This window comes from Rhinoraja longicauda, chromosome 2 (genome assembly GCF_053455715.1).
Source record: "Rhinoraja longicauda isolate Sanriku21f chromosome 2, sRhiLon1.1, whole genome shotgun sequence".
Taxonomy (NCBI): Eukaryota; Metazoa; Chordata; class Chondrichthyes; order Rajiformes; family Arhynchobatidae; genus Rhinoraja; species Rhinoraja longicauda.
The window spans coordinates 94,828,782-94,849,064 of record NC_135954.1 but is presented as its reverse complement, the minus strand read 5'-3'; the positions used below and the strand labels follow the sequence as shown (position 1 = coordinate 94,849,064).

General features: G+C 42.6%; 1 protein-coding gene across 3 annotated transcripts in view; it reads right to left on the bottom strand.

Annotated features, from left to right (window-relative positions):
• actr3b (actin related protein 3B) overlaps positions 1–20,283 on the bottom strand; it is a 107,376-nt gene that overhangs the window by 54,603 nt on the left and 32,490 nt on the right. For all 3 annotated transcript variants that reach the window (XM_078429344.1, XM_078429334.1, XM_078429353.1), the window contains 2 exons: positions 14,716–14,823; positions 2,690–2,833 (listed from right to left, as the gene is read on the bottom strand). In XM_078429344.1, coding sequence (XP_078285470.1) covers positions 2,690–2,833; positions 14,716–14,823 — 252 coding nt within the window. The remainder of the gene's footprint in view (positions 1–2,689; positions 2,834–14,715; positions 14,824–20,283) is intronic.

Genomic DNA, 20,283 nt, shown 5'->3' with positions numbered 1-20,283 from the left:
TGCCATCTTCTACTTCTATTATACTACCAGTGTTTCAGATTGCGTACTGAGGTAGAAGCAGGTAATGCTGTAGTCTAAGGAACAACTCTTATTTGACCCTGACCGGAGCTGCTGTCCATGTGAAGTCTGCACAGAGGTATTCCGTTGCTCTATTTCCCAGTTGATCTAGATCTTGTTTCTACCTTGGACAACCTTCTTCACTATCCACAGCACCACCAATTTTGGTGTCATCCACAAACCTACTAATTGTGTCACGTACGTTCTCATCCAAATTTTATATAATTACCCAGTTGCAATCCCAGAAGCAAACACAGGACTCCAATCTGAATAATCCTCTGACTCCTTCCACCAAACTAATTTTGATTTCAATTGGCTTGTTCATCCTAGAACCCATGTGATCGAACCCTCCGGGCCCAGTCTACAATGCAGAACCTAGACAAAGACCTTGCTAAATTACATGTGGACAGCATCTATCACCTTGTTCTCATCAATCCTTTTGTCACATCTTCAAACATCTCAAGCAAATTCATGCCAAATTCCACACTCATGCATAAATCCATGCTGACTATCCCTAATCAGCCTTTGCCTTTCCAAATGCAGATAGATTCTGTCCCTTAGAAGAAGATGCAAATTGCTGGAGTAGCTCAGCATATCAGGCAGCATCTCAGGAGGCCATGGATTGGCGACAGTTCAGGTCGAGACCCTTCAGACTATCTCACAGAATCCCCTTCAGTCAATTTCCAAGGCCTAGAGTTCCCAGGCTTGTCCATGCAACCCTTCTTAAATAAAGACACTATGCTAACCACCCTCCAGTCTTCTGGTACCTCACCCATGGCTAGAGAATATAAAAATCTCCACTAGGGCCCCAGCGATTTCTTCCGTTGCTTCCCAAAACATCACAGGATATACTTGGGTAGATCCCAGGAATTTATGCACCTTTACTTATCTCAAGACCATCAAGACAATAGACAATAGACAATAGGTGCAGGAGGAGGCCATTCGGCCCTTCGAGCCAGCACCGCCATTCAATGTGATCATGGCTGATCATTCTCAATCAGTACCCCGTTCCTGCCTTCTCCCCATACCCCCTGACTCCGCTATCCTTGAATGCATTCAGAGAATTGGCCTCCACTGCCTTCTGAGGCAGAGAATTCCACTTTCATAACCTCAGCTTTCATAATATTAATATGTTTCAAGACATCGGTTAACTTCCCTGAATTCTCTAGCTTATCTGTCATTATCTATGGTAAATATGGGTGAGAGGTATTCATTTAAGACATGAACCATCATCGTAGATTACCCTTTTGGAACCCAAGGGGACCCATTCACTGGCTACCTTTTGCTTCTTTGCATGTTCTCCATATGATTACATGGGTTTCCCCCAGATGGTGTGGTTTCCGCCCACATCCCAAATATGCATTGAGACATTAATTGTCTACAATATTGATTGATTGAATTTATTAAAAGATAGAGCATGGAAACAGACCCTTCAGCCCACTGAGTCCACGCTGACCATCGATCACCTGTTCACACTAATTCTATGTTATCCCACTTTTGCATCCACTCCAGGCAAATTTGGGGACAAATGGGGTCTCTGCTTTGAGCTAGCATTCCCTCAATGGGCTGAATGGCTTCCTTCTGTGTCAACATAAGTAAGTAAATAAGGAAGTGTCTGCAAGTTAGAAAATAAAATTATGTCCTAATATCAGAAAGTTCTGTGGCACACAACAGTCTGATCACATCTGAAAAGAGAAAAATAGATGTTTCCAGTCAATACATCCACAACTGGAGCAAAACACAAAATGCTGGGGTAACTCAACTTGTCAGGCAACATCTGCAGAGAAAATGGATAGACGACATTTCAGATCCGGATCCTTCTCCAATCTGAAATGTCGTCTGTCCATGTCCTCCATAGATGCTGAGTTACTCCGGACTTTGTGTTTTGCGAAAGATTCCAATATTTGCAGTTACTTGCATCTTGCCCACAAATGGAAGTACCTAGAAATGTAACATCAATAAATGTAACCCAAAGATAAAAAGGTTGCAGAGAATGAGCAAAGAACAAACTGCACAAACAAAAAGGTATGCGATAGGGTGCAGGGGTGATCATACGAATAAAAAGACAAGACACGAGTATGGCAGTAGAGAAAATGCAAAGAGTGAATTTGACGTTATGGGAGCAGAGGCTATTATCTAAAGTTGAGATTAGAAAGCTGCAATATTTCTTGTCTATGGATGATGTGATCCTCCTTCCAGCTGGCGTTGAGCACACAGCAGAGTAGGAGGTTTAAAAGGACAGAGTGTGAGTATACCAGCAAATTTACAGGGCAAACCGCAGTCAGTTCAGTATCATGTTTCAGTTGACTGAATAGAGGTAATTGGCACAGCAATCAGTCAATCTGTTACTGTCCCTCCAATTTAAAGAGCACATCACGAGCAGCAATTAGTATATTAGGTTGAACATAGTTTAGTTTAGTTTAAAGATACAGCATGGAAACAGGCCCTTCGACCCACCAAGTCCACAGCGACTATTGATCTCCCATTCATACTAATTCTATGTAATACCACTTCCTACACACTAGGGGCAAAATCCCACGTTAGCAGACAGTGTCAAGTGTCTAGAAGTGCGGTACAGATGATGTTCCCAATGACAACAACATAAAAAAGGATTTTTGTTCTGGATTCCTACCTTGATGGCCTTGGCAGTCTCCAGGGATTGTTCAGGTGGTATTCCTATTTCCCTTTCCCTCAAGAGCTGTTGAATGAAGAAGGTGATATCTCGACCTGCAACAGGGATGTGTTTAATACAACTTCCAATGACATAACCTTCAGCCTTTGGTGATTTGAGGGGAGAGGGGAGAAAGGGAAGAAAAATATAAAGAACATCAGAGAAATTGCTTTCAAATGAAAAAAGCAATGCTAGAACTACATCTCATTAGCACATATCAATGTACCAAACCAGCAGATGACTCATTTGCCCTTGTCAAACAACAGGGAAATATACACTTTAGTACTCCTAAAAATAACATGATACTAAAATCTAGAACTTTAATATTGCAATATTGTTTCATGGGTTTTAAGATTAATGCCTGCAGGTGGAGATATGAGTATGGGAAATATACAAGATCCCTATGCAACGTTTAAGAAATTTTTAGACAGGTACATTGATAGGACAGGTGTAGAGGGATATGGGCTAACCGCAGGCACGTGGGACTAGTGTAGATGGGACATGTTGGTCGGTGTGGGCAATTTGGGCCAAAGGGCCTGTTTCCACGCTATATGTTCCTATGACTCAGTGCCTTGGGAATGACTGATGTAAAGAGCCAATCAATTCAACAACCAACAGTTCAGAGTTCCATGCTGGAGAGTTTTGATCCATTGAACGAACTGATCGGTACCAGAAGGCTTCAACAACGTCACTTTGGTATATCTAGCTCCACTCTACCAGAGATGGTCCCATTGTCGTATCTACCCCTCACCCACCCTCTCTGAAGCTTGAAATGATCGTGTCTTTTCTTTTTTTCCCTCCGATCCAGAAGGGTCTTCAATCTGAAACATTCAATCTGCTTCTCCCCGCAGTTGTTGCTTGTTTTAATGAGCGTATCCAGCATTTTCTATTTTTATTCCATATATTTACAATATTTCCTTAAGACTACTAATTCCTCCTGTTTAGAATCTCTTGTGCTCTACATTCTAAACATTTGCAAAATCCTTTTCAATTAACAATACAGTTTCCTTTATTAAAATAAGAAAAGCTTACAAATCAATTTGTCCTCGAACCATTTTTTTTTTTAAACATGGTGAATGGGGATATAGAAAACAAAGTGCTGGAGGAGCTCAGCTTGTCAGGTTGCATCTATGGAGGGAATGGGCAGTTTGAAGATGGGTTCCAACCCAATATGACATCTATTTATTCTCTCTGCAGATGCTGCCAAACCTGCTAGGTTCCTCCAGCACTTTGCTTTCTTCTCAAGATGCCAGCATCCGCAGCCTCTTGTGTCTCCATGAATGGGGACCGTTTACAAAAAATAAAGGGAACAGAAAATAATGTTGTCCATCCTGGTAAAATGTGGTGGTGCATTTGTAGTAAAGTTTAAAAAAAGGAGGGTGGAAGAGAGAAAGAGAAAGAAAGAAGGCCAAAGCAAAAAAGGTTACGATGGATGGTGCTGTTCACGAGTTGGCAACTGTGCAGAAAACTGCCATGAGAGTCAGTCACGCTGAACCAAGGGCCTGGATGCACTTCACATCTGACCACTCAGCCTTATGCCAACCATGACATGAATAGAGGCATGGTTCCATTCATCTGAATCAGGTTATTGACCTTGAATGAAAAACGAGTGTTTTTTTGTGTTAGCTTAGTTTAGAGATTCAGCATGGAAACAGCCCCTTTGGTCCACGAAGTCCGCGCCAACCAGCGCTCCCTGTACACTAGTGCTATCCTACACACTATGGAAAAGCCAATTAACTTATAAACCTGCATGTCTTTATAACGTGGGAAGAAATCGGAGCACCCGGAGAAAATCATGCAGTCACAAGAAGAACGTACAAACTCCAGACTGACAGCACCCGTAGTCAGAATCGAACCGGGTCTCGGGCGCTGTAGGACATCAACTCAATTGCTGCATCACAGTGCCGCCCCAAGTTACTTAAATGTAATCAAATTAATTTCTTACATATTTATTTATTCATTATTTTTTAAATATTTAAATCTTGAACATTTTTAAATGACTCTCACTGTGGGAAATATTTAAAATGAGTTCAAGGGGTTGCGTTAGGGCTGGGAGCAGGTCCTGAGCATCCACTGCACAAACATAAAACACCAGGCACAGCGCCAAGGTCTGGACAGCAGTTATACCTGTCAGTTTACGAAATAGAGTCATAGAGTCATACAGCGTGAAACAGACCCTTTGGCTCAACTTGCCCACACCGACCAACATGTCCCATAGTACCTGCCTCAACTACCGCAACTCGTTCCATACACCAACCACCCTTTGTGTGAAAAATGTAAAACCCAGGTTCCTATTAAATCTTTCCCCCCTCACCTTAAACCTAGGTCCTCTAGTTCATCATTGCCCTGCTCTGGGCAAGAGACTCCGTGCGTCTACCCGATCTATCCCTCTCATGATTTTGTACACCTCTATAAGATCACCCCATATCCTCCTGCACTCCAAGGAATAGAGTCCTAGCCTGCTTAACCTCTCCCTGTAGCTCAGGTCCTCGAGTCCTGGCAACATCCTCATTAATCTTCTCCATACCCCTTCCAGCTGACAACATATTTCCTATAACATGGCGCCCAGAACTAAACACAATACTCTAAATGTGGCCTCACCAACATTTTATATAACTGCAACATGACCTCTCAACCTCTATACTCAATACTCTGACTGATGGCCAATGTGCCAAAACCTTTTATGATCTATCTACCTATGATACCACTTTTAATGAACTATGTATCTGCACTCCTAGATCCCCAAAAGCCCTACTATTCACTGTGTATGCCCATGTTCCTCCCATGCGGAAACTTGTCGAATGCCTCAACTGATCAACTGTGGCAATAGCTCAGGTGGGAAAGCAGGCCAGATTAAGCATGATCTGGACCATTAATTACTGGTGAGATTGAGACAATCAATTGGAGGTTAGAGTTGAGAGGGATCCCCTTCTCTCCTACATTAGCAGAACTTCAATTCAAGTCAGATTAGCAGATAAAAAACAATACACGAAAATAATAGAGCAGTCTGTTTCAAGTTGCCCTACCATTCAATATGCTCCAGGATTCATCTCCTCTTCTGTGCCAATTCACCATAGGCCTCAATTTCAAGAATTTATCTACTTCCTCTTTAAATATCCCGATGATCTAGTCACCACAACCGGCAGGGTTGAGAATTACAAAGATCCACCACTCTCAGTGAGAAATTCCTATGCACCTTAGTTTTAAATGACCAACCCCCTAATCTTGTGTAGGAAGGAACTGTAGATGCTGGTTTATACCGAAGATAGACAGAAAGTGCTGGAGGGCCAGACAGCACCTCTGGAGAAAAAGGATGGGTGCCATTTCGGGTCGGAACCTTTGTTCAGAATGGATGTAGAGGGGGGGAAATGGAGGTCGGAAAAGGCTGAGCTGGCTTCAGATGACCAAGGAAGGGTGGAGCCGATAATGGCCCATTGTTACCTGGGGTCATAACAAGAGAGATACAGAGACCCCTAATCTTGTATTCACAAAATGCTGGAGTAACTCAGCAGGTCAGGCAGCATCTCGGGAGAGAAGGAATGGGTGACGTTTCGGGTCGAGACCCTTCTTCAGAGACCCCTAATCTTGTAACTGTTTGAGATTTTACCACCAGTGGAAACATATCAACATCTATCCGAAAAACATCTTCATAGTATGAGCCAACTTTGAATGATGTGGGGGAAATAAAACACACTTGCTGCAGAATCTAAATAACCTAAACATTTCTGAAGACACAAAAACCATTGTTAATTTTGTTTAAAATACAAGGTTTATCGTATTACCACGTAAAGTGCACATCTCTATTGAATAGATTTCATTAGAATTCCAGGTTGCTAATAAATCAAAGGGCAAAACGTTTTACGTTATAATCAATGAAAAATGGTTTAAAACAAAGTAATCATTGTGACTCAATCTTTCTAAGAAATAATGCCATTAAAGGAAGAACAGCGCCCCCTGGTGCAATCCCATGCAATGTGAGATTTGAGGTACTTATATCAAGTTAAACATGCACTATAATTTTGCAATTTTTTTCAAGGATGGTCAGCATTTAAGAATAAGAACTTACAGCTATCGGTGTCAAACTTGCCCTTCAATATGCTTCATGAATCATACAGTGCAATTTGTCCATTATTCACATCACAATACTGGAGGTATTTCTGACTTGAGGGCCAAAACTTGAAAGGAACATGGAAGCAGACGATTCATCCCCTTGAGCTTGCACAAACATTTAATTAGATCATTGTTGAGCAGTAACATAATTAAAGGTGCACACTTTAGTATGCTGCTATCAAAAACTTTTGAACTGCTTTGATAAGTAGACATTTAAAAATAGCCCAAAAGGATTAAAACCAGTGCAGAGTTTGCACGTTCTCTCTGTGAGAACCAGATGCTCCTGATTACTCCCACATCTCAAAGACATGCTGGTGAGTTAATGAGCTGCTCTAAGTTTGGTTTAGTTTAGGGATACGGCGTGGAAACGGGCCCTTCAGCCCTCTGAGTCCACACCGACCACTAGCTCTATCCTACACATTAGGGACAATTTACAGAAGCCAATCAACCTACAAACCTGCATGCCTTTGGAATGTGAGGGGAAACCAGAGCACCTGGACAAACCCCACGCGGTCACAGGGAGAACGTAAAACTCCGTGCAGACAGCACCCATAGTCAGGATCAAACCTGGGTCTCTGGCGTTGTAAGGCGGAAACTCTAACCCTGCGCCACTGTACCGTAACTTACACCCCAATGTAGGTTAATGACAAAGGGTAGTTAATGGGCACATATGAAGGATGTGTCGCCAACGATAGTGACTGGCTTCATTTTGAGGCCGTTATAGCATGCGAGCCTTGCCACAAACGACATTTGTGGTTGCCCTTGAACTCTAGCTTGGTCTGGAAATCCCTCTTGGCACTCCAGACGGCTTTGCGAAAAACAAAAAACATTAAGTAAAATAAAGGGCGGTGGGTATATAGAACAAGCTGCCAGAGGAGGTAGTTGAGGCTGGGATTATCCCATCGTTTAAGAAACAGACAGGTACATGAATCGGACAGGTTTGGAGGGTTGTGGACCAAGCGCAGGCAAGGGGACTAGTGTAGCTGGGACAGTGTTGGCGAGTTGGGCCGAACGGCCCGTTTCCACACTGTATCACTCTATGACTCTAAAGAAAATTGAACCACTGACCTTGTCAGTCAAGATCAGTGACTTTACTAAGTGGAGTGGGGCAATGCTTCTTAAGTCATCCATCCTTTGACACAGAGCTGAGTGGGCAAACAGAAAGCAATCTTCATCTCAACACAAGTGGCCCCACCCGCAGACTCTGTCCAGAGTACAGCAGCCAGGTAGGTAGGTCAGATTCACTGACATCTGACCGCAAGCTCATTCCCAACATAACTGCAATGTTCAAGCATAGTGGTCATGAACCGTCGGAAAGTAAGCAGCAGAATTTGTGCTACTATTTTTAAAGTTTCAAAATTAAGTGGTCTGCATTGAATTTTGAATTCTCCCAAAAACATGTTTAGTTTTACTAACCTCGAATGATAGTTTAAAATTCTCAACGTTCATGTCCTCTACTTTTATATGAGTTATGAATTTTGATGATATAGGGTGGAGGATTTGGCGGTACAGCATAGCAATAGGCCCTGCGGTCCACCAAATCCATTCTGGCCACGATGTCTATCTACATTGACCCCAATTTCCTGCATTAGAGCTGTATAGCTCTACTCCTTTCCTATCCAAATATCAGTCCAAATGTTTTTACCAACATTGTAATGGTATAGGCCTCTCCCATCTGCCCTGGCAGCTCCCTCGAAATAACCGCCAAGTTCCGTGCGAGAAACATATCCTTCAGATCTTCATGCTACTGAGGGCGTGCAGCATAGGCTCACTAGGTTAATTCCCAGAATGGCGGGACTGTCGTATGTTGAAAGACTGGAGTGACTAGGCTTGGATACGCTGGAATTTAGAAGGATGAGAGGGGATCTTATTGAAACATATGATTATTAAGGGATTGGACACATTAGAGGCAGGAAACATGTTCCCAATGTTGGGGGAAGTCCAGAAACAGGGGCCATTTAGAACGGAGATGAGGAAAACCTTTTTCAGTCAGAGAGTTGTAAATCTGTGGAATTCTCTGCCTCAGAAGGCAGTGGAGGCCAATTCTCTGGAAGCTTTCAAGGGACTGCTAGATAAAGCTCTTAAAGATAGCGGAGTCAGGGGGTATGGGGAGAAGGCAAGAACAGGGTACTGATTGTGAATGATTAGCCATGATCACATTGAATGGTGGTGCTGGCTCGAAGGGCCGAATTGCCTACTATACTGCACCTATTGTCTATTGTCTATCATCTTTAAGCTATGCCCTCCAAGCTTTAAACATGTTCTCTTCTAATTTTAGATTCCTCCACCTATGGAAAAGTAATCCACTGACCCAATCTATACTTACCAATCTTTACAAACCTCTGCAAAGTCACCCCTCAGAATCCTGCGCACCGGTGAAAATAAACCCAGCCTATTTCATCTTTCCTGAGAAATAAAGCCCTTCATTCCACACAATGTCCTGGTGAATCTCTTCTGCACTCTTCTAATCCTACCACATCCTTCCTGTACTATAGCGACCAGAACTGTACTGCAACAATACTCCAAGTGCAGCCTAACCAATGTTTTGTGTAGGAAGGAACTGCAGATGCTGGTTTAAACTGAAGATAAGACACAAAAAGCTGGAGGAACTCAGTGGGGTAGGCAGCATCTCTGGAGAGAAGGAAAAACTGACATCATATTCTACAGTAACTCAAGGATATGAAGGTCAATCTCTGCCAGTTGCAGTTATCCTCCTCCCTAGATTTATGTCAGGTTTAGACATCACCCTGCATAGTTTTATATATATTTATTGAAATATAGTTTATTGGAAATGCACTTGGTTTCTTGTACAGACTGCCATTGTATTTTCTGCTTGAACATGGCAAACTGTTTTGATGCATTTTAGATGCAACTAGACAAAGTGGACCCGTTGGGCCCAAACCACTCCTGCATTGGTGCAGCACCCTGTCCTCCCCACGCCTCCCCCCTCTCCTCAACCCCCCCTCCCCTCTCCTCTCCCTTCTCCCCTTCTCCCCCACTCCCCCTCCCTCTTCCCCTCCCCCTCCCCCTCCTTTTAAACTTTAAAATGTGAATAACAAAAAATATAACACCGATTTCAATAAAACTACTTGCATTATCACTAAAGTGACAATGGTGAGTAAGGTGGGCCTAAAATTGTCGTGCTATCGTGTACCGTTTTGGCTGAGGTTCAGTCACAAACAAGATAACAAACGAGAGTTTTAGTATATAGATAATCTAAAGGCAAATGTCACTGGATCTACTTGTCCAAAGGAAAGGGGGAGAGTCAGAGGTTCATTGACCTTCCTCCAAAGATAAAAGTTGACAGCAGTGGATTTCACCAAGGGTCACTTTCCTGCTCACGTTCGAACTCCTGCAATAGAGCAACTTCTTTTATTTTCATTACTTGTCCGTATTGATTTCATCAATAGACCAGCTTCATTTTCATCCCATGTCTCGCTTAGTAAAAGATAAGTGGGGCTCAGTACAGGACTTGCAGACCCTAAAATTTTCTTTTGGGCCACGTGCCACGTGCCACTTTCTTTCTACCATGCTAAAGTGCACCTGCAATAACAGAACTGTGACATTTTTATCCTGCTTTGTTCTTTTCCAGGTAGAGCTTTGGAAAGGTTGGAAGATATCGTATCATTATGCTCCATCTTTGCGGTAGCAGCAGTCCCTGCCCCCTCCCAATGGACCCAGTGATTTGATTTGCAGTGATTTGTTCGCCCTAAATGCTGCATTAGATTCAATCTGGCCCGCTGCTCTACCCACCAAATAACTAACTTTCCTACAACTAAAAGGGACATTTTATTCCTTTTGGCATTTTATTTCCTGTAATTAAACTAAGTGCTTTCTGAAGCGAGGATAAATGTATGTGTGCAGGAGTGTTCCACTCACCAGTAAATACTTTAAAATAGCTTTCCAGCACGCTCTGTCCTGTGAATGAATGCTTTATCTTTACTGACCTTTTACATTTAGTTTCCAATTATACATCATTAGCTCTCATCTAACACCACTTCCCATCACCCATAATTACTTACCAATCATGCAACAGTTCTATAAACTTGGCAGTTTTCTCACATTTAGCACTCATTCTGCAACATTTTACATTTTCCTCTATTCCTTTTACCTTTTACAAAAAGGTATCCATGGAGACCAGATAATTGAGCACAAAGATGCCAGTTCATCTCTCCTGGTCACTAACTTCATTTAACACTGCGTCCACCATTTCCAAAGACCTCTCCAATAGCACTCCTACATCCAGATAACTGTGGATGAGGATAGCAGACACTAAAAATGTAAAAATGCAAATTCCCCTGCAAGGAACACACAGTATCTTGTAGATAGACACAAAATGCTCTAGTAACTCAAAGATAGACACAAAATGCTGGAGTAACTCAGTGGGAGACTACATCTCTGGAGAGAAGGAATGGCTGACGTTTTGGGTCGATACCCCTCTTCAGACTGAGTCAGGGGAGATGAAAACTAGAGATATGGAAGGGTGAGGTGTAAAAACGACAGATCAAGGAAATGTAGAATGGTTCATTGTTGGCTGAGATGAAGGTCACAACGAGGCATACAAACAGTAAAATCAATCAGGACAGTGAAACTAGCCGGTGAACTAGGGTAGGGGAGGGACAGAGAGGGGAAGTAAAGGTTACTTGATGTTAGAGAAATCAATATTCACACTGCTGGGTTGTAAGGTGCCCAAGCGAAATATGAAATCCTTCCTCCACACAGTATCTTGACTTGGAAATATGCCGTTGATCCTTTATTGTCACTGGAATTTTAAAAAAAACCTGGAATCTCTATTTAGCAGGGCATTTCACCTCAAGGAATGTTGCAGTTCAACACACTTTTCTAACAATTTTGAGTGCAATTGGGGCATTGAATTAAAGCTGGCTTTGACACCCATACCCTATAATTTAATGAATAAAAGAATAAAAAAATAATTCCAAGATTTTCATCTTCAGCATCCTGCTGGAAAAGCAGTTCAAAATATTCATTACTCTCTCATAAATCTTCCCAATCGGAGTCCTGAAATTCTCTCCATTATCTTACAAGCCCCAAAGAAACAACCTTCACCAGAAAAGTTGTTTCTTTTCAGAAGCAGCAGAAGGGCGTCACTTCAAAAGCAAGATTGCAATGCATCTACAAGTTGATTTCCCAAAGTGCAAACATTCATTAAAGAAATGCATGTCTCAGGCTGCATCATCATTTTGCATTGCAATGGTATGGATTGATATTTTAATTTGCACTCTGGAGGAAAAATCCACTTCCGTTTGCTGCAAGCAGGAAGAATATTAATAATCCTTGGTGCAAGTAGGAATACAAATGATAAGATCCCATTTTATTGACTCATTTTTCAGGATGTAAACTTTACTAACAAAGCTCAGATTTATTGCTTTTCTTCAATGGTCCTTGAGATACTACTGATGAAATGCTACCTTGCACAATCATAGTCCTTGTGAGATTATTCACTCAATGCTAGAGGGGAGGGAGTTCCAGATATATACCTGGTGATACTGAATAAATTATGATATTTGTAGCACTGCGGCACAGACACAGCAGAAATGCTGCCTCAGGGCTCCAGTGGCCCAGGTTCAATGCTGACATCTGGTGCCATTTCTATGGCATTTGCATGATCTCACCATAACTGCCCAATTTTACTCAGGGTGTTCTGGTTTCTTCCCACAAACGTGTAGATCAGTAGGTTAAATAGCTTCTCTAAATTGCCTCTAGTCTGTGGTTGAGTGGTTGATCCTGGAGGGAGCTGATGGCAATACGAGAATAAAATGGATTTGGGTTGGAAGAGTGTAAAAATGGATGCTTGATGGTAAGCATGGGCTCAGTGGGCCAAAGGGCCTGTTTCTGTATTGTTTCTCTATATGTTTCTATATTTTCAAGTTAGGATGGTGTATGGCCTGGAGAACCTACAGCTGGCGATATTCCTTGATACTCATTTCCCTGGTCCTTTTTGGGTTTTGCGCCACCCGCACTACCATTGACATGGACCAGGATATTGAGTGCAAGGGATCACCAACATCGTAGGTTATCCTCCATGTTAGAGTACCCTATGTTGATGACATCATCTCATTTTGTTGATGATACACTTGGAGGAAGGAATGAGCGGCGCCTGTTAGCGCAGCGGTAGAGTTGCTGCCTTACAGCACTTGCAGTTCAATCCCGAGCAACCCGAGTTCAATCCCAACTACGGGCGCTGTCTGTACGGAGTTTGTACATTCGCCGCATGTGGGTATTCCCCGAGATCTTCGGTTTCCTCTCACTCTCCAAAGACGTACAGGTATATAGGTAAATTGGCTTGGTAAATGTAAAAATTGTCCCTAGTGTGTGTATGATAGTGTTAATGTGCTGGTCGGCGTAGACTCGGTGGACTGAAGGGCCTGTTTCCGCACTGTATCTCTAAACTATAAATGGATCTTTAGGGTGATGGATTGGATAGCATTCAAGTGGGCTGCTTTGTCCTGGAGATGGTGTCCAAATTCTTGAATATTATTTGGGCTGAACTTATCTGGGCAAGCAGAACGTATTCCATCATGCTCCTAACTTGTGCCTTATAGATGGTGGAAATTGCAGAGAGTTGTGGATGTAGTCCAGTCCATTGTGCAAACCAGCCTCCCCCTTCACTAACGTTATCTACACTTCTTGCCGCCTCTGGAAAGCAGCCAACGTAATCAAGGACCACTCACACCACAGTCATTTCTTCTTCTCCTCTCTACCATAGGGGTAGAAGGTACACAAGCTTGAAAGCACATACAACCAGGTTCAAGGACACTTCTTTACCATTGAACATTGACTCTTGAACAGACCTCTTATAAGCTAAGGATATATTCCGAGACCCTAATTTACCTTATTGTGGCTCTAGCCTCAATGCTTCTTTCTATCTACACTTCCTCTGCACTGGTAACAGTATATTCTGCATTGTGTAGGGAGGAACTGCAGATGCTGGTTTAAACTGAAGATGGACACAAAAAGCTGGAGTCACTCAGCGGGACAGGCAGCATCTCTGGAGAGAAGGAATGGGTGACGTTTTTTACCTGGACAGCACGCAAAACAAACGTTCTCACTGTATCTCGGTACACGTGACAATAATAAACCAATACCAAAATTGTTAAAACACTAAAGCAAAACAAAATTGCTTATCTGCAGGACTGCAACCCCCGATGAAATCAAAGGAGTGCCAGGTTCTATCCTGTGTCAATTCAAAAGCTTTGGGGCAAGTACCCCCAGATTCAGGACAGCTTCTTCCCCGCTGGTAGCAGACTACAGATGGGTCCTTTCATAAGCTAAGGCTGTAGTCTCGATCTCCCAACCTACCTCATTGAACCCCTCATACTTTTTTCTATCTGCAATTTATCTTTAGCTGTAACGTTGTACGAGAGATATTCCGCACTCTGGCATTTTTCCCTTTGCACTATCTGTTGTACTTGTGTATGGCTTGTTTGTACTCATGTATCGTATAATTTGACTGGATAGCGTGCAAACAAAGCTTTTCACTGTATCTCAGTACACCTGACAACAATAATCAAAGCCAATAACAATGCTTCAGCAAGATTAGGCCTTGCTGTTAAACTTCAGATTGACTCAACGCCAAAGCATAGTGATGGATTCATCACCCACCCGACCCCAAATATCTGTCAGTTAATCCTAGGTTCATGTGCATGCAAGCGTAGAATTGATTTCAGTTTAAATGCCTGAATACCAATAGTTCCATATAGAACTACCAGTTATCCCCAGAATGATTTGGGCTAAATAATTAATTAATTACGTGTTACAAGTATTACCAAAATCAGTTTAGATTTTTTAACCGAACCAAATCTTTATCCTTTTAGAGGTGTGATAAATATTTGGGTGCATTCAACTAGTATACTCACCACTGGAATACAATGAGTCACTCCATCACCACTGTCGACCACTATGCCCGTTAGTGTGCGTTCTCCCACCTGCCTTGAGGTCCAGGATGCGGCTAACGCTAGCACAGCCTGCAATTTAAAATGAACCCTATAAGATTACACATTGTTGTATATCCAATGGAATTTACACTATTTTAATACACACAATATCCCCCCTTTTTTTGTAGGTTAGCAAAACTATGCTTTCCAAATTGTAAATGTGCTGCACATTTACAATAAGGTAAAAGAGAAAAATAAAAGCCTAACAAAAAAGTAAAATAAAGTAGAAGGTGGAGAGAACAAGGAGGGGTGGAATAAAAATAGTTAGATATTCAACAATTAATTTAAAAATCAAGTTTAAAGGCATTGTATCTTGATCCATAATGCATCTGCTCTCTACTCCACCAGTCCAAAGAAGGATCCCGACCCTGCCCCACAGATGCTGCCTGACTCAATGAGTTTCTCCAGATATTGTTTTTTTGCCCATGGAGCATTTGCAATAAATTCAATGAATTAACAGCACAGGTAGATAAAAAAGGAAAAATATATTATAATTATTACAGAAACATGGCTGCAGGGTGACCAAGGATGCAAACTAATCATCGAGACATATCCAAAACTCAGGAAGGACATCCAAAAAGAATAAAAAGCTAACGTTGTTAGTAAAGATAAAAATCATTGCAATGGTGAGCATGGGCATTAGCTAAGAAAGTCATCACGTGGAACCGAGTAAGAGGAGCACACCATACGGTATTCGTCTTCTATTGTTATGTAGGAAATTGAAATGAACACGAAATCGGAGATGTCCGCAATAAGGTTACAACTGGTAACCTTACTGCAGGCGACACTGATTACCTTACAATAAGATGATCAACGTTGAATTTAATCTGCGTACAGAATGGTCAAAGCAAATTCATAATAATAATGCAGGCACAATATTCCTGAAATGTGTACATGATAGGTTTTTTTAATCAATAGATGAGAGAAAATGACGCTTGAGATGCATTGTGCATTGAGAAAAAAATAATTAGCATTCTTGCTGTACTTTGGCCTGAAAATATGAGTGATCACAATGTGATATATTTAGATAGTGAAGAAATATAAGCAGAAACCAGGGCCCATGTATCTGAAAAAAAAAGAAAATATGAGTCATAAATTGGACAAGCAATGGTCAATATTTAAAAAATGATAACTAAGTAAGACAGGAAATAGGTTCAATAAGACCTAATGAAAGAGATTAGAAATTGTATTGAATTCAAGAGTCAAGAGTTCTAAATTGTCATATGTACCAAAATTTGAACAATGAAATTCTTACTTGCAGCAGCAGCAGCACAGTTCAAAGAGAAAGCATGTGAAATTACCAGAGAAAACAGCAGGGTTGAGGTTTGAGACCAGATAAGAATTGAGCATAGAATAAAATGAATGATTAAGTGGGGAAAGATAGATTATGTGACTTAGTTTAAAAGAGAGCTTAAAACTATAAAAAACCTCATCCTTAATTGGGAAGAAAAAAAGTTTAGTGTAGAGAAACATAGGTAACCTACGATTAGGAATGAGGGAGAGTGGAGTAAGAATTATAATGGGGAACAAAGAAATAGCAGAACTATTCAACATATTGTCCTCACAAAGGTGTTCCCAAATAATCCCCTAAATCTCTCAAAGCAAGCCGCCAGATGCAGCACTTAGGAAATAAATGGTATGTTGGTCTTCTTTACAGGTACATTTGAGTGGACAGGACCTTGGTGAGACCCATCTGGAGTCGTGTGTGTAGGTTTGGTCACCTTGTCCGAGGAAAGATATCTTTACTGTGGAGAAAGTTTGACAGAAACTTAACTAGATTGATTCTGGAAATGGCAACCAGGATGTATGAGGGATTTGGTCAGGTAGACCTATATTCACTCGAAAATAGAAGAGTGAGAGGGGATCTTGGTGAAACCAAAATTATAATGGGATTTGACAGATTAGATACAGGTAGGATGTTCAAAACAAGTGGAGAGTCCAGAGCCAAGGATCCCAGTATACAGGCATATTATTTAGAACTTAAAACGAAGGTAGACACAAAATGCTGGGGTAACTCAGCGGGTCAGGCAGCATCACAGGAGAGAAGGAATGGGTGACGTTTCGGGTCGAGACCCTTCTGCAGAAGAAGGGTCTCGACCCGAAACGTCACCCATTCCTTCTCTCCTGAGATGCTGCCTGACCCGCTGAGTTACTCCAGCAATTTGTGTCTACCTTCGATTTAAACCAGCATCTGCAGTTTTTTTCCTACTTATTTAGAACTTAAATCGGGCAAAACAAAATTCACACAAAGTGTGGTGATCTTGTGGAATTCCCTAACATAGAAAGCAGTGGAAGCCAAGTCATGAAATGCTTTTGGGTTGTGGCATAGGGGATGATGCCAGGTTCAGCAATGACCACACCGACACTCACAGTAGGGTGGATTCACGTATATCATTTATTTATAGTGGTAAGAAAGTCCATGACCACATGGGGGCGCTGTCCCTCTCCGTCAGGGCACATATGCGTTGGGTCTGACGATCTCAGGCTTGTCTGGCAGTTCAGTCCTGGTCGTGAAAGAGGAGGCATGGCGATCTCAGGTTTCTCCCTACTGTTCACCCTTGCCTCGAGATGAGGCACTGGCGTTCTCAGCTTTATCCTGGTGGCTCAGCTTTGCGCTTGAAGAGGTAGTTCTGGCAGTCTCTAGATTATCCTGATGGTTCAGTCTTTGCCTCTGTGTGTGGGCGCAGTCCCTCGTTGTCCATGGGCATGAAGAGCCGCTGGCATCTCAGGCTTGGCCTGGCCACTCATGTCTTAGCCTCAGTAGAGACTCTGGCTGTCTGGGGCTTCTTCCCGGCAACCTAGTCTTGACAACGTGGTGGCGCTGGTGGTCTCGGGTTTGTTCCAGTGGCTCAGTCTTCCTCAAACTTGCGACCGGGGAGCACAGCTAGCAGAGAGCTGCCCCACTTTCTCTCCCATCCTCTTCTTCTTTCTCCATCTTTCTTTTCTGCTTCTTCTGTCACCCTTTCCCCTCTGGCTGGAATGCCTAGGTTTAATAGGGAGTAGGCTGACAAGGTTCACAAACCAATATCAGCTAATTATACCCGGCTGTTACCAATGATGCTGGGGGTTGGCCTCTCCTGGCCTGTCAGTTAGTGATAGGGATCAGAGGGAGAGGTGCTGTCTCGAGGTAGATATATTTATGAATGGAAAGGGGAGCAAAAGGTATGGCAGGTGGCAGAAACAAGTTGGTGAGGTGGAGGAGTATGGCCAAAGAGCCATATGACCTGCTCCCATTCCTTTATTCCATGTTTCTGTGAGTGTTGCGGGTAATCAGCAGAAAAAGTTAATTCAGACTAATGAATGGGGAAGCAGGCACATTGGGGCATACAGCTTTGTTCCATGCCATTTCTTATTTCAGGAGCAAGGCCAAATCATACTCAAAAGAGAAAAATTGGTTAGACAATAGACAATAGACAATAGGTGCAGGAGTAGGCCATTCAGCCCTTCGAGCCAGCACCGCCATTCAATGCGATCATGGCTGATCACTCTCAATCAGTACCCCGTTCCTGCCTTCTCCCCATACCCCCTCACTCCGCTATCCTTAAGAGCTCTATCCAGCTCTCTCTTGAAAGCATCCAACGAACTGGCCTCCACTGCCTTCTGAGGCAGAGAATTCCACACCTTCACCACCCTCTGACTGAAAAAGTTCTTCCTCATCTCCGTTCTAAATGGCCTACCCCTTATTCTCAAACTGTGGCCCCTTGTTCTGGACTCCCCCAACATTGGGAACATGTTATCTGCCTCTAATGTGTCCAATCCCCTAATTATCTTATATGTTTCAATAAGATCCCCCCTCATCCTTCTAAATTCCAGTGTATACAAGCCCAATCGCTCCAGCCTTTCAACATACGACAGTCCCGCCATTCCGGGAATTAACCTAGTGAACCTACGCTGCACGCCCTCCATAGCAAGAATATCCTTCCTCAAATTTGGAGACCAAAACTGCACACAGTACTCCAGGTGCGGTCTCACCAGGGCCCGGTACAACTGTAGAAGGACCTCTTTGCTCCTATACTCAACTCCTCTTGTTACGAAGGCCAACATTCCATTGGCTTTCTTCACTGCCTGCTGAACCTGCATGCTTCCTTTCATTGACTGATGCACTAGGACACCCAGATCTCGTTGAACTCCCCCTCCTCCTAACTTGACACCATTCAGATAATAATCTGCCTTTCTATTCTTACTTCCAAAGTGAATAACCTCACACTTACCTACATTAAACTGCATCTGCCATGTATCCGCCCACTCACACAACCTGTCCAAGTCACCCTGCAGCGTTATTGCATCTTCCTCACAATTCACACTACCCCCCAACTTAGTATCATCTGCAAATTTGCTAATGGTACTTTTAATCCCTTCGTCTAAGTCATTAATGTATATCGTAAATAGCTGGGGTCCCAGCACCGAACCTTGCGGTACCCCACTGGTCACTGCCTGCCATTCCGAAAGGGACCCATTTATCCCCACTCTTTGCTTTCTGTCTGTCAACCAATTTTCTATCCATGTCAGTACCCTACCCCCAATACCATGTGCCCTAATTTTGCCCACTAATCTCCTATGTGGGACCTTGTCGAAGGCTTTCTGAAAGTCGAGGTACACCACATCCACTGACTCTCCCTTGTCAATTTTCCTAGTTACATCCTCAAAAAATTCCAGTAGATTTGTCAAGCATGATTTCCCCTTCGTAAATCCATGCTGACTCGGAATGATCCCGTTACTGCTATCCAAATGCTCAGCAATTTCGTCTTTTATAATTGACTCCAGCATCTTCCCCACCACTGATGTCAGACTAACTGGTCTATAATTACCCGTTTTCTCTCTCCCTCCTTTCTTAAAAAGTGGGATAACATTTGCTATCCTCCAATCCACAGGAACTGATCCTGAATCTATAGAACATTGAAAAATGATCTCCAATGCTTCCACTATTTCTAGAGCCACCTCCTTAAGTACTCTGGGATGCAGACCATCAGGCCCTGGGGATTTATCAGCCTTCAGTCCCATCAGTCTACCCAAAACCATTTCCTGCCTAATGTGGATTTCCTTCAGTTCCTCCATCACCCTAGGTTCTCCGGCCCCTAGAACATTTGGGAGATTGTGTGTATCTTCCTCAGTGAAGACAGATCCAAAGTAACGGTTTAACTCGTCTGCCATTTCTTTGTTCCCCATAATAAATTCCCCTGCTTCTGTCTTCAAGGGACCCACATTTGCCTTGACTATTTTTTTCCTCTTCACGTACCTAAAAAAACTTTTGCTATCCTCCTTTATATTATTGGTTAGTTTACCCTCGTACCTCATCTTTTCTCCCCGTATTGCCTTTTTCTTATACTATATTCCATATAGGTGTTTCAATTGTATCCTCACAAGATGAAGAATTATATGAAAGCTGCTCCTTCTGTTACACTTGGTCTGGCTCATAATAAAACAAAAAGAAAAGTCTAATTAATACATAGGAATATTTTATTGGCCCATCTCATTCAATGGATTTCATAG